Here is a 15,563-nt window from a genome sequence, read left to right on the forward strand (position 1 = left end):
AAACGTGTATTTCATAAAATCTTATAGTCTGACGCTTAAATCTGCCAACAACATAATACAGCTTTATCAAAGCAACAGATATGTTTATGATGAACTATTTCACATTATCAAACACATCTGGATAACGCCAATATGTAAGGCGGGCGTCTCGACTAAGCGAAAGAAACCAAATTTACTGGTCATCGCTGTAGCCAATGAAAATCACAAAAAACAAAACAGCCAATGATCGAACGTCCTCAACATCCGGAAACATGGCTGCCTTGAGAGCATAGTACACACTTATAAACGACTCACTGTGCGTCAGTAGAACCTACTGAACGTTAGTTCAGGAACTCGCGAACTTTTCATGCCCAAGCCCTGAAAACGGTAGAGTACATTTTACTTTTGTATAAAAGAAACCATAACTGTAACAAGCATAAATTACACCGCAATGTAATCTGTCTTTTGTAAGTGTTTTTACTGCAAATAACGGGCGCTTGTTTGCAGTCTGCACTTACTCGAGGCACTTACAAGAGCAAATGAACTAAATATTCAGAACAGAAATGGACAGTGATAACTCAGCTTTCCAGAGTTTTCTGATCATCTGCAATGATGCATTATGCCCATTTTCCTGATCGAATACGGTGATTCGTATAATAAGTGCGTAAAAGGGTTCAAGCATTTTGTCAGACACTGCAGTTAGACAGTCACCTTTAGTCCAGATACGCAGTTTGTGTTGTCACTTGTTCGAGCAATTTGACCGAAGAGCCTGTTATATGTTCTATACACGTATATGTGAAGTCGTGTATATATCTGCCACCTGTGAATGAAGCCATTGCTTTACTTCTGTAACCATATAGGCCTGGTATGATTTATTACACTATTCAGTGTGGATTTTTTTATTTATTAATACATCACATTTGTTTCTCGTTAGGCTATGCTTAGTGCTGTCACAAAGTGCCTGTTGTCCAATTCTGTCGCCGGGATAAGAATGATGTCTCACAGCAGTCTTTCTGGAAAAGTTGCCATAGTAACTGCTTCCACGGATGGGTATGAATACCTTCACTGTGGTTTTTGATTCAAATTTTTTCACGTCAGTGGGGGGTGGTAGGTTATATGTATGTATGTATGTGTGTGTGTGTGTCAGGATTGGCCTGGCCGCAGCTCAAGCGCTGGGTAAGAGAGGAGCTCATGTTGTTGTGAGCAGTCGACGGCAAGCGAATGTTGACAAGGCTGTAGAATTACTGCGTAGCGAGAAGATCAAAGTCACTGGGACTACGTGTAATGTGGGGAAAAGCGAAGACAGAGAGAAGCTGGTGAATATGGTGAGTGAGTTTTTCTTTTTAAAGCAAGATGAAAAAAAAACCCCCAGAACTTTCAATCACATTAATAGTTCTTCAAATAACATCCAAACTGTACTATTCACTTGTTATTGCACACATGCAAAACTTTACTTCAATATCAGTATTTACTGTTTCATTAAGACATTAGAGGAGTGTGGTGGTGTTGATATCCTGGTCTCCAACGCAGCTGTAAACCCCTTCTTTGGCAATATCTTGGACTCTACAGAGGCAGTCTGGGACAAGGTAACGCTTGAAGCTAATTAAGATGTAATTAACATTGTTTATTAATAGAGTTTGGTAAAATGTATATGTAGGTTACAGTTTCACTGAAATCACACAATCAGGCACTGATAGTCATGACCTACAGAATTAATGATTCTGTTAAGAACAGCGTGTGTTGTCTTCATCCAGATCCTAGATGTGAATGTGAAGGCTGCTTTTCTTCTTACCAAACTTGTGGTGCCACACATGGAGAAAAGAGGGTGAGAGAGGGAGAGAAAGAGAGATGAAAAAAAAAAAAAATAATAAAAAAAGAAACAGGGACATGTGTTAACTACCTTCACATTTTTCATAATTTGTTGCCCTCTCATTTTCAGGGGTGGATCTGTCGTGTTTGTGTCATCAGTAGCAGGTTATCAGCCTTTTCAGGTGAGATGCGTTCATTTACACTTTGGAGTGTAAAATTTGTAGACCTTGATTTGAATAATGCGCCATTTCATTACGCTGTGTTTTTTTTTATATGCTGTTGACCTGAGAACGCTGTTCTGCCTATCACTCCGTGAATGAGTGAACTGTTTGACCTTTGACCCCCTCAGGCGTTGGGTCCGTACAGCGTGAGCAAGACGGCCCTGTTGGGTTTGACTCGCGCTCTGGCCCCTGAACTGGCTCAGAGCAACGTTCGGGTCAACTGTGTGGCTCCTGGAATCATCAAAACCCGCTTCAGCTCAGCGGTAAGGAAAGCTATCCTCGTCTGTCTCTGATCACAATATTTTCAGTTTTCTCGCCTTTTTTTTTTTCAGTCTGTATTCTGAAACGTTTTTCTAACCTTCAGTGACGCATTCTCCTCACATATCCATTGTTTTTTTGTTGTTGTTGTTTTTTTTTTTTATCAACATTTAACTGATGCAATTTCAGTACGTCTCATCGCATATGAATATATTCTCTTCTTTCTCACAGTTATGGGCAAGTGAGGACATGGTAGATGAATTTAAGAAACAGCTGAGCATTAAAAGGTACCCCGTTTGTCACAAATTTGAATGGTCAAGTTTGGGTTTCTCTGACGTACTCTTATTACTTGTTAATTACCATCTCTTGTGACTCTTTGTATTCTGTTACTTTACCATGTTCATGGCATGAATGTGTTGATGTCGAACTCGGGCTTTTCATTAGTGGTGTCTTCATTTCTCCCAGGCTTGGGGAGCCAGAGGATATCGGTGGAGTTATCGCTTTTCTGTGTTCCGACGACGCTTCCTACATCACGGGAGAGACCGTCACGGTGACGGGTGGCATGAATTGCAGACTATAGGGAGAGTGTGTGTTTGTGTGTGTGTGTGAGGGAGAGCGTGCAGGAGAAGCACTTTGAATAAAGTAAACTTATGGAAAATATGATGTCATGTTAGGAGGAGTAGTCAAAATTCTCTATCATTGTGTAGGGCATAGACTCACAATGGAACAGATGAACATCAGTAAAACTGCTTTTATACACACTTGTTGAAATTGGCTGGGCTTTTTTTTTTGTTGTTTTGTTTTGGTTTTTTCAAGGATCTCACCCAAAATATTTGTACTATGTCTCAAATGGTAAAACAAGTGTCGACGTAAGATGCGGAGCTTTATAACACTGCAACAGACATGCGCTCCAATTTATATTAAAATGAAAACAAAAAAACTGAAACAAAACAAGCACTCTGTTCCCTTCCTATGGCAGGCCAGCACAGCAGGTCTGGCGCCTGAATACGTCCATATTTCAGCTTTACCAATCTTCACTCCTGACTTTTAGAGTCTCTGACCAATCTCAAATGGGATTAAATCTAATGCCAACTTTCATTTCCCCTGCAATCTCTGTATCCATGACACACACTGGCCGTGTCAGAAACAGCATACTACGTTCTACTTGTACACTGATCTTGACGTAAAAGTAGTAAGCAGTATGCAGTACACGACGGTTACCCAGATGACGTACTACTCTGGAGAAAATTTGAAGTATACAACCAGAGCTCACTTCGTCGGGTACTGCATCCCATGACGCGACGCGGTGATTTCCAACTCCCAAATTAAAAAAAAAAAAACACGGCGGACAGCAGCAGTCATGTGACTGCGTAGAACACTACAGGAAAGTTCTCATACTTGCATACTATACTGTATACTAGGGTAGGGCGTAGTGTGCAGTACACACTGTACAGTGGGCCAGTATGCAGTATGTAGTACACACTATGCCATTTCGGACACAGCCACTGTCCCTCTGTTGTCGGGTTTTGATGACATCGTGTGCTGTTTCCATGTTGGTTGCCGGCCTGGACCTGCTGACCTGACTACTTTACAACAGTGATGCTGGATTTGTGTCTTAGTAACTATTTTTATTCCAAATTTTAGTTTACATTCGTGACTGACATGATAACCACAAAGAATATAAGTGCTCTCATACACAAAGTAAGAGACACTAATAATTTAATAAACAAATTGTTTAAAAATGACATAACTTAAAATAAGAGACTACTCAGTTAAAGTATGACAGTTACAATGTTACCCAGCATGAGAATTGACTAAGCCTACTGAAACACCACTAGTTTTTTCTCAGATATTGCTGCATCTCTCATGGTACTTGATAATTATTTTTGACAATAGTAAGGCTCATATAAGATACTCGAAACATATAAAAGCCAACAGACGTAACCTCAACGGTAACTGTTTCCGGGAGACAAGTGATCCCGTCGGACAAAACTCGGTATCCAAAACTCGTGGAGCGTAGGGATGTAGGTGTTGGTTTTGGTCTTGTGATAACGTTTGGTAAACAGCTGGGGGAGACAGAGAACATCAAACAACAAGACAATTACAAAAAAAAAACTATAGGTTTGGTTCTGTACTTTTCATGTACCTGCCTCCAGGACGACAACCGATACATCGATATCAGTGATTTTACACATTCTGTTATCAGAGCGTCAGGAGGCCTGGGTTGATTTTTTTTTTTAGTGACCACTTTTTAAGTGTAAAAACCTGTACCACAGACCTTCATAGTTATGGGCATTATGACTTACCGCTCCTTTGTAATTTGCTTCTTCGTCCTCAGAATCAATAATGATGTCTTCGTCGAACTTAACAGGAGACGGGATTTTCACTGAGGGACAGACAAAAGAAAAAAAAAAGAGAAGTCACCAAACAGAGGAGGAAAAGTGTAACGCAAGATGTAACAATCTGCTCATGCCTGTTTGCAAGTGAACAGGAGTGGCATTTTAACTAACTGAGTAGAAAACATGTACAGACACACACACACAGAGTCCAAAGTACCATCAGGTGAATACAAAGACAACTGAGAAATACCACAGTATGAACACCACAGCATTCCAGCACAAGTGGAAAGGATAGGAAATCCTATATCAGTGTGAGAGGTACTAGCTCAAAGATAAGGCAGACCGGCCTAATAACCAGAGGGTTCTGGGTTTGAATCCCAAGTGTGCCGATTCACTGTGGATACAGATAGACGGACGGTTTATTCATCCCATTGGGGAAATTCAGGCGTCCAGCAGCTCACGCAGTGTAGATTATGTTGTGTATTGTCTCTAATAGGTAACAGATGTTTACGTCTATTCATTTCGTCAAGGGTTTTATTCCGATCAGGTTACATAAAAATGACACAGAGTGTGGGCACAGTTAAGCTGACAGATAACAGGCAATCCTAGAAAGCAAGTTTTGTGAGCGCTGTCATGTGTGTGACCGAGTACTACACAACATATGGAACATAACAAGCGAGATAAGCAAGGACAGACCCCTGAGTAGGGCATTTAATAATTATACATCAGCAAAAGTATGAGAGTGTCAGTGTGGCGAACGGCTGTAAAAGAGTTGGGGATGATCACCTGGGCTTTGTTTCCATAGCGATTTGATCAGAGGAATGCAGGGTGAAACTGTATAGTTCCTGAGCAGGAAGAGAACGATTAGATTTATATCTGAAAGACAAGCATCGACGTTTTAGAGCGATCTTTAATGTTACATTAAACACTCCTGAAATATGGCACGCTTCCTACATTAGACTCAGTTAGACTTGTACACAGTTTAAAGAGGAGTGAATCTGTTCTCTTACTCCTTTTCAGAAGAGCGTGACAAGTCCTTTTCAGGGGTCTGATAATCAGTCAGCTTCCGTTTTCGGCCCCTTGGATGAAGACGGTTTCTCCCCGTGGCTACGTCTCCTTCGCGTGGAGACCTCGCGCGCGGCTTCGTGCCGCGTCGGTACTGGGCGCGCACCGTTGCGTCTGTCAGGTCCAGTCGGTGAACCAGTACTCTGAGCTGACGAGTCAAGCAGGAAGTGATAAGAGCAGTTTGGCCCTCCTCTTCCTGTGAGGTCATGCACACATCACTTCCCCCAGCAACCCTGCTTTTGTTTTTCTTACCACTCCCTCCTCCACTCCCCTCTAATAGCTTTTCTTTGTCTCTATACTCTCTGCTATTTCCTGTGCTTCCTGTCTGCCTAGTTTTTCTGACTATTTTAACTTCCTGTTCCTCCTCTTCGTCACTACTAAGAGGTGTCTGACTGACATTTTGAATCTTTCTCTGTCTAAGTGATGTCCTCCTCTCTCTAACAAAGCCTTTCTCTCCTGTCATCTTTGACCTCACACTTGACCTCAGTTTAACCTGTGTGTAGCCTGAAACCTCTGTAATAGACTCTGCCTCACTTTCCTCTTGGGAAGTGGGTGCTGCTACGTTATTGGCCAGGTCTTTGCATGGGAGGTCCTTACTGGTGATCAGTCCAATCACGGGTGTGACAGGTGGAATAAATCCTTTTCTTTGGTTCTGATTTGCTTTTAGTGATGCAGGGTTTGCACTTGGAACCAACTCAGAGGTAGTGTTTGACCCTGAGTGGCCGATTTGCTTCATCACTCTGCCGGACAGAGGGAGAGAAAGGGACGATAGGATGGTATCACCAGTGGAGGATGGAATAGACGCTAAAAAGAAAGAAAGGCAGAGAGAGACAGAGAGAGCAGAAGTAGAAAAGACAGATTTCCATATGAAATGAACACAATTCAACTGTAATGATGGTTTTCTGATGTTTTTAGGAACCTCGTCATCTGATCACGAACACCAGATTTTTTTTTTGTTTTTAACACAACTAAAATTATAATGAACTGTGATCCTCTTGAACCTGACTCACCTGTCGAGTCCAGATGCCCCAGGCATTTCTCATGTTTTAACAGTGTCCTCAGGAGCTGGGGCTGAGACGCAGACCGTGCGCATTCCTCCAGAACAGCGGGGGCAGTGCTGAGCCATGACACGGTCTAAAACACAGGACAAACCACTCAACTGTCAAAAAACACCTCTCCACAAAGTAGTATATGGATTCGTGTAATCAAAGGCAAAGCTAAAATTGCAGACTTGGATATGCCCAACGAGAGAACAAAACAGAATGAGAAGTATAAAAAAAGTGACATCGTTTAAATAAGTTCAAATATGAGTACAGATTTGAGAACTTGTTTCCGCATTCTAAGTGCCTCTACCTGAGTCAGATCTGGCACTGGTAGTAACTGGTCCAATCTCGTAAGAAACTCCCACAGAAGTTTCTCCAAAGCCAGCTCATACTGAGGCCCGTACTGAGAATGAAACTCCTCCTGAGGAGAGAGGGAGGGAGAAAGACGGGAGGACGTCAGTAAAGGTCCTCCCCCCCCCCCCTTCAGAGAGAAATAAATTCCTTGAAAAAAAAAAACAGAAGGGTTCGAAAACCATCTGACCTGGAAGAAGATTTGTCTCTCAGTTTGGTACTTGAGCAGAGCCCGCGTGAGGGCGTGGAAGTTCTCCACGGCCATCTCGACTTTCGCATCTTTCCTCTGAAACCGACAGAAGCACGCTTGCATGAGGAAAGCACCAGAACCTCGTTTCTCTGTCGCTTCGCCAAAATGCGCGCCCTGTCGTCTGACGCGACCGAGCTCGCATAGCGCGCGTGTGTGTACGTTTGTTACTGATGGCATACAGAATGACGGGACACCGCAGCGTTTGGATGTTCATTCATTTACTTACCGGTCTGGCAGAGAGAGGGAGAGGGGGGGCACGAACTCTCTCCAAGTGGGACTCAATGATTTGGGGATCTGGCGATTCTGAGCAGTGAAACAGCTCTAGGATCAGCTAGAGAAGGCCACAAACGACAGGAAAAACTCACACACAACTGACTTTTTTAAACACAACCGGTATATCACGACACGCAGATGATCATTTAAATTATTTTAAGCATAATCGTGTGACACTATCTGCTAATGGCCAAAACTTGTACCACAGATACAACGGATTCGTCGGTCGTTCTGTTCTTAGCGCTGAATCTAAAGTCTGACGCATAGTCCTGCAGACTCACCCGTGCCCTGAGTCCAACTGTCAGCTTTGCCTGGTGTCTGTAATTTAGCAACCCCGGAGCGGCCTCGCAGACAGAGGACACGAACTCCTCCAGCTTCCCGTACTGCATCACATCCCGATGCTCCATCACCTTCCACATCGCCGCCGAGACCAGTCGCAAAGGCGGAGCCAAAAGTCGCAATGAGGAGAAGGGGAGGGTTTCATCTAATAGTAATGATAATATGTACGTAAGAGAGACAAATTTTACCATGGTTTCCTCGATCAATGTTATGGTTCTTGCATATGCTAAATATGGAAACACTGACAATGTTTATAACACATGTCTCACTTTCACTGACTTCGAAAAAAACGTCAACAATCTATACTGTTTGTAAACAAAATATGACACAGTCATAGAGAAAGTGTGCTATTCACGGTTTCGATGAGGTCAGGAGGTTTTTGTTTAATTTTTGAAAAATGGACTAGTAAGACATTCTGTAGATCTCTGAGGAGATGACAAATCGGAATTGCCCAAAACAGTACCTAATACTGAAATTATAGATGATCTTGACAACTATAGTGCATAACATTTTCATCCTCGGAAACCAGCCTGCTGGTTCGGTGGTGAATCCATGGAAATGTTCACAAAACCATTAACAAACAAACATAGGCCGGCGTCAGAACCGTAGAATTAGAAGACAAATGATTCGTGATGGCTGAGGACAATAACAGCTAACACAGCCTACAACGAATTATCCTTCACATGGTAACTTGTAATGACAGCATAGACATGATTTTACAAATCATTTACAAAGCACACGGGACAGCTTTGTTTGCTCCAGCCACTGTCTGTCAGCTGACGTTACTGAAACATTTTAAGGAACATAAACGAAAACACATACCCTCACTCGTTGTCCGCAACGATTTCTTCATCATCAGCGATCAAATTTAAAACGACTGCAGTACTATCTCTTTCAAACTCGCAGAGCAATTTTCTCTACGTCAGCTGATTTTCATCACAAGGTTGTATTTCCACTGATAAACCCTGTAAATTTTTTCGACAATCTGTCAAAAAGGTATAAACAGCCAATGTTTCTTGTACATGTTTTGAAAGGACATATACTTCACAACTCTGTTTCTGCAGTAAGCAGACACTTCTCGAAAATCTGGAATTTTTTCCCGCCAACCGATGAATAGGAAAAGGTGTAACATATCTAGGATGTGACGTAGATTTCGTCACAGCTTTGTTTGCCACGATATTTTAAAAGTAGACTTTATTTGTTTACAAGATATGTAAGTGTGTTTAGTGGTTCTCTGAGAGTGTTTAGTGACATTGTCTGTATCGACGCTAGGATACTCAAATTTAAATCGCGAAAAGGATGATTCAGGGCTTACAGTATGGTAAAGCTAATTGAACAAGTAGGAGACCACACAGTTTTTTAGGTCCGTCATCTTAGCAACACCCTAGAAGCACTATTATTCAAACTGAGTTGAAAATCACAGAACGTGATGCTGTTTTAAAGGGATTACTGAATATGTTAATAGCGGTTGTGCAGATCTTAAAGTCTCGGAGTAAGAAGCACATCTTTATATGATGTAAATGGCCTGCGCGAAAATGATTTTCACCTAATTTAATACAATGTTATGCCGTGTGTCAAAAGAGAGTTGCCGCGCTGTGTAATTAACCAAAAAAATATGCTGTTTAGTTTTCCCTGTTTATTTATTAATTTATGTACAATTCTGCATAATTACCAAGTCAAGTGCACATACAGTACGAGTGAACACGGATATAATGGACGTTTTGCGTGTTTCCATTTTATATGAATTGATTAATATGAATATTAGTACTAATATGCAACTATTAACTGAGCACTACCGTAATGTTGCTGGTAGAGGAGAGAGAGCAAGAGAGTGAAAAGAGAGAGGGGGAGGTGCAAAAAGTTTTAGATATAGAAAAGCCCCCACCCCCCTCCCCCGGGCGATCTGATACGATATGGATCCGGAGTAACATCAACTTTAAAAAGTATAGAAAATACAAATACGAAATACTTTATTAATCCCGGGGGAAATTCAGGTGTCGCAACAACACCGTCAGCACGCACCAAACACAACAGAGAATAAAAAAAGTGGAATATAATAAGATAAATAGGAAATAGGAATAAAATTAAAACAAGACAAAAATAAAGGTTGTTTCTGTACATAGTGCAGTAATTGGATAGAAAAAGATAGATATCTGTGTGCTAGTGTGTGTGTGTGTGTTTGTATTACTTATGCGTGTTCGCATAAAGTTCACATTGAATTGATGAGGTGTTATTCCCTGAGTGATGCGGTGTTATTCCCTGCAGCAACCGAAGACTCGTCTTTGTTTTTTCCTCTCTTATTCTCAGACTCTGGAAAGAGATTGAGGTTGAAGATAATATCACAGATCATGACGTAACAGTAACAGTATGAATACATGGGTTCAGATGGTTCTGGGTCTGATATGCATATATGTATGTTATCTATAAAAACTGAAATTGCCAACCAACCAATCAGTCAGACAATTGTTCACTTACACCACTTATCTATGTATATAAACTCACCTGCACATGTCTTTCTTCTCTTAATTTCTACAGGAACAGAATGTCAAACATTCAGAATGAGTTTTACATCTTCCAACGAATGTACTGTATGTGAAATAGTAAGTGATTACACCAATGAAGTCTTTACCGTGCAGTTAACTCAAACTGTGGTTTTAACGCAAAGAATCATCAATCTTAAAGGTCTTAAATCTCTGAATTACCTCTCTTTATAAGAATGATGCAGATCATTATAATCAATCCAGTGACAACAACGGTGGCTAAAATGGCAATCCAGGTGGTATGAGTCTTCCAGAAATGAAAAATATTACCTGAAGAACAAAATCAACATGAAAAATAAGCCTCCACAGTGTCAGATAGCTAGCTAGATAAGAAGGCAGACACAGCTAGTAATCATGACATACTTGAGATGTGAATCTCTGTCTCCTTCATATGGTCTCCCATTATTACTCTGCAGTAGTAGGTGTTACTGTCTTGTACTGTGATTCGGTGTCTAACAGAGAAACTTTCTGTGTCTCTGAGTGTCTCTGTATCTTCAGCAGGTAGTCTGGTTCCCTCACTGTCCAGCCACACAACTTCAGGCTCAGGCCTCCAGCCTTTAGTTTCACACAGTAGACTGAGTCCCCCACCTTTACTGTAGCCCTCCAATGAGATCACTGGGTGTGTTCCCACAACTACAAAAATGAAAACAAACAGGAGCATTACTACAAAAAAGAAGAAATTGACAACTGAGAGATGTGACTTGAAAAGGGTATGATTTTTATTGTGCTGTTTTGTCTGTCATGCCTTTAGTTGACCACCAGAGGGGGATGGAAAGCCACATTAGACAAGTCCTTTCAGGCTCCCCTGTCTCTCAGTCTGTTTATCATTAGTTAATCATCTGTACCACTTTCCTATTGTCTAACGCATTTACACTACCTGTTCTGTGGTATTTGTTAAGTCCTGGAGTTGTAATGCTGCTGAGGTCTCATATATTTTGGAAGTACTTTGTGTTCTTTCCCTCTTTTTTCATTTATTAAAAACCACATTGAATAGTAAAAGTGGCACTTACCAGTTCACTTGTGACAGTCTTAAATGAGTTAAATTATGTTCTAGAAATAAAAATGACAGATGTTTGCATTTTAGTCACAACCAGCTGTGTTTGGAATGAACACCAGTCTCACCTTCAACACTGACTTGAGCAGTCATATCATCATACCAGCTTTCAGACTAGACAAAACATTTGTATTGTCCTGCATCAGAGACTTCCACTCTGGAGAGTTTTAATGAAGTGTTGCCTTTCTGCAGTTCCTCTTTAAACAGTGAGGTCCTCTCTCTGTAAGATTGAATCTGACCTTCATTCCTGTCAGCACCATCTTTGTATAAATGCACCACTGAGTCTGATGTACGGAGTCTAGACCATTCCACTCTCATGTCCACAGCACTGATGCTGGGTTTGAGAGAACAGGGCAGAATCAGATCTTCACCAGCTTCAACAACAAGAGGACCATCTGGACCAACAACCTGAAACTGATCTGGAATTGAAAACAAGAGCATTAAAAAAAACATCCTTCATACAACAGTGAGACAGCTGTCCTTGGCAGCCTTGACTGCTGGGTAGTTGAGCAGATACAAATATATTAGTGTTAAAACACACGCACACACACAAACCCAGACATACACAGAAAGCTAAAAAGTCCTGTGACAATGATTTTTCCTGTTCCAGACAAGGTTGTGCCCTGAAGCATTAGGAAAATCAGTAAAGCGGAGTTTATTCTTCATAGAGATGGTTCTACATAAAAGCTACTAAATGAACAAAGATTACTAGACTAAATTACTATTTAGTTTTACTGAAATAAGCACGTGTCTTGTGGCCCAGGTAACAAAATGAAAGTACGGAATTTTCCTGAGGCCAATCGCATCTATAAATTAAACCATTAAAATTGACTCATCTAAATTCTGTGCACCAGTGCTAATAACTTACCTTAACAAGACAAAGACAAAACAGACTACACTAACCAGGGAACACTGGGGGCAGATCAGTAATTCCTTACACAGTGTGGCAAATCAACATGACGGCAAAATTATTCCAGCAGTCTCAGTAGTATCATTCAGTAGTTTTGAAAAATGGGAGAGATTCCCCTTAAGGTTCTATAACCTAACAGTAAAGGCTCCCAGACCACACAGGAGAGGTATATATATGTGGGCATTTGTTCCCATGCGTTACTGCTAGCTATCCCACACACCATTTTGGGCCTATGAAAATGACCAAAATTTGCTACCACGCCGTGTTTTTTTCCATAATATCTTCATGTTCATTGGTGGTAGAGACTTCAAATATTGGCACAATATTAATAAAAGATTGTATTTGAAGAAATAATAATGATTGATACCATTTGGGTGCAAACAATGGGGTTTATAATACCCTCAATACCACCCTCGTTTAGGAATTTTGCACTTTTTTCGCAAGGACGTTATAGAAAGTCAATAGGCATACAGTACAAACTTTTAATGGTTCAGTCATACTGAGAACACGTTTGTTTTCCAGCCCGACAAAGTTGGGTGAGGCTAGGCACAATACTTGTCAAGATTTTAATGCCTAAACATGGCCTCCCAGATAAGGTGTTTTTGAGGCGATAAAAACGAACGAATAGAATTTGAACAGAAATATTTTACAGGCCTAGGTTTTGGGACCCACTCATGATACAGACAAAGTTTGAACAAAATCTGAGATGGAACAACCTTATGTGACGTGACGTTGCACTCTTTTAACTCTTTTTTTTCCAATTCTTTTGAGTGGATGTTTGTTTTTTATTCTGAATCTTTTTGGAAGGGTTAATATTTGTTCTTTCTCTGTGATTATTGTATTGCAAACATGTTTGTGCTGTTTATTAACCGCAATACTATTGAAACTATAAAACTGGTTGAGTTGAGTTGAGTTGATTTGAGAGAGAGAAAGAGAGAAAAAGAGAGAGAGAGCGAGAGAGAGAGAGAGGTGGGTGTACATTTCAGTGAAGGTCTGCTTACCTGATGTGGACAACGAAGCAAACCGAAGAGTCAAAAGAATCACACAGTAAACAGACTTCATTCCTTAATGTGTCCAATTCAGTTCTCAATACAAAAGGTTTCCAGTATTGTACTCTGACCCCATAAATGAAAAACCCCACTTGTTTAAGGTCAAAAATTCTCATCTATCATCTTTGGACATGTTCGATGGGAGGTTACTTCAGAATAAGTTTTAACTTCACACTCTCCTGTTAGACCTGTCCACCCTCCTGCTATTCAAATAAAGTGATATGCAAACATATGTAAACGTGCATACGCTGACAGGCACTGTTGTGGATCTCCTACAAACCAGGGACAGGTCCACAGTATGAATATGGACAAAAATAAAATAAAATTTCAATAAGAATTCATATTCACATTAAAGGATGTACATAACCGTGTTCATCATATTCACACATATGTTACATGTGTGAGAAATGCTAATATAATATGGACCTTGGTCAGCTTATGATAAGGTTTCATCATTTTAGCTGTAACAAAACCCTCACTCTCTTCTCTCACCTCTGCCCTTATAAGGACAACAGGACTTCCTGGTGTGAGTAACCAGGTATCAGAGACAGACTCAAGGAAATTCTGGAATCATATGCAGGTTAGCTCAGTTTATTTGAACAAAAACAAGCTTGACAATTTTTTTTTGCAACTTACAGGACTCTTGACACAGGATTCACAGCACATTGACAACACACTGACAGCTTCTCAAAGAGAAAGAAGGAAAAAGCAGAGGTATACATACCAAACAGAACAGGACTAGAAAAACTGAACCAGGTGCCACTAATGATATAATTAACTGGCTTAAAGGAAGACCAGGAAGTGCACGTATAAATTGAACAAAATGACCAGCAGAGGGAGTAAGAGAGAACTAGGGCGTGACATCAGGGGTCTAAAAGCTCTGAATCTCTGATCCTGCTTCTCTGTATGTTGGGATAATTGTTATAATATATATATTATAACTTACAAACTTTGTCAAACTACACTGTGTTCTTCTGAGAAGTTAAAAAGACATAAGTGTGAGATGCACCATCATGTTTAGGACATCCAGCTGAGAGAAAAAAACACAGTCCCTCACCACTTTGTATTTCTGCAGCTTTTTCTGTAGCCAATTTTGTCAACAGTCATACAGGTCATTAATGGCATCATTCATAAGTGTCTATGGTGTCTATAGTCGATGGTCTCTTTTTTATGTGAAATACATGCCTAAATCTGTTAATAAATTAAAAAGACATTAACTTGTCTCCTTTCTACAATGTTGTAGTTATGTATACACCTGCTGTTCTCACACTAAAGCCACGAATACTCCACATGTATATAAATGTTGTTGTGTATATGAAGCTGTTCCCATGGAAACTTTCCAAGTTCTCATGAGCAGCTAAGTATTACAACACCAAAAATGTAGTCGCATCAAAATGTGGAGAAAACTCACCTGAACGCTCCATTTTAATGTCATCTGAAAGGCTAAAAGGAAAAGCATGCATGAAATGATATGTTATCATTCATTGTCATATTATTATTTGTAATACTCCAGTTCCCATGTGCAAGGACTAATCACTTCCTAGTGTGTTTGACTCAAATCAGCATACAGGCTGCACATGTGACTGCATAAAACATTATCACAGTTTTCACACTGTTCAGATTATAAAAGCCACTGATGACAACAAAAGAGTAACGCACAACTTGTATGCAGAAATGACAAATACTTTCTCTCTGTCTGTCTGTCTGTCTCTCTCTCATGCATAAGAGCATGTCATTAGCTGTAACACTGAGCAGAGAATCTAAAGATTTTTTTCCGCTGTCTCCTTCTTTCGGACACTGTGAAAAGACAAAGTGTGTATGAAAATGCCAAGCAGATGAGACTTGACAGAAATGAGTATGACTCTGACACTGCTAGCTAAGTTCATTAGCAATACATCACTGTTTGTCAGCTGAACGTCTGGAAGTCGTCAAGGCACCCACACTCATTCATTACATTTACATCAGATCATCGGATGCTTTTATCCAAAGCGACTTCCAAATGAAGCAGAATACAAACCAAGTTGCCATTGAGTTCTATAAGTACAGCTGCTAAATTCAGAGCAGATATAAGTGAAAGACCTCA

General features: G+C 40.5%; 1 protein-coding gene across 1 annotated transcript; it reads left to right on the forward strand.

The window, feature by feature from the left end:
* Positions 1 to 258: 258 nt before the first annotated feature.
* dhrs4 (dehydrogenase/reductase (SDR family) member 4) lies at positions 259 to 3,029 on the forward strand. Its single transcript, XM_030779776.1, has 9 exons — positions 259 to 366; positions 914 to 1,029; positions 1,127 to 1,304; positions 1,464 to 1,565; positions 1,734 to 1,804; positions 1,919 to 1,970; positions 2,138 to 2,272; positions 2,499 to 2,554; positions 2,733 to 3,029. Exons 2-9 carry the CDS (start codon positions 917 to 919, stop codon positions 2,845 to 2,847), a joined length of 822 nt encoding a protein of 273 aa, XP_030635636.1. The 5' UTR covers positions 259 to 366; positions 914 to 916; the 3' UTR covers positions 2,848 to 3,029.
* The last annotated feature ends 12,534 nt before the right edge of the window (positions 3,030 to 15,563 follow it).

Source organism: Chanos chanos, chromosome 7 (assembly GCF_902362185.1).
Source record: "Chanos chanos chromosome 7, fChaCha1.1, whole genome shotgun sequence".
Classification (NCBI taxonomy): Eukaryota; Metazoa; Chordata; class Actinopteri; order Gonorynchiformes; family Chanidae; genus Chanos; species Chanos chanos.

Bases quoted from the DNA above. Each gene is read 5' to 3' on its own strand.
- dhrs4 (XM_030779776.1), top strand. From the start codon at position 917: ATGCTTAGTGCTGTCACAAAGTGCCTGTTGTCCAATTCTGTCGCCGGG. The intron at 1,305-1,463 runs GTGAGTGAGTTT...TGTTTCATTAAG, and splicing joins GAGAGAAGCTGGTGAATATG to ACATTAGAGGAGTGTGGTGG. The intron at 1,971-2,137 runs GTGAGATGCGTT...TGACCCCCTCAG, and splicing joins CAGGTTATCAGCCTTTTCAG to GCGTTGGGTCCGTACAGCGT.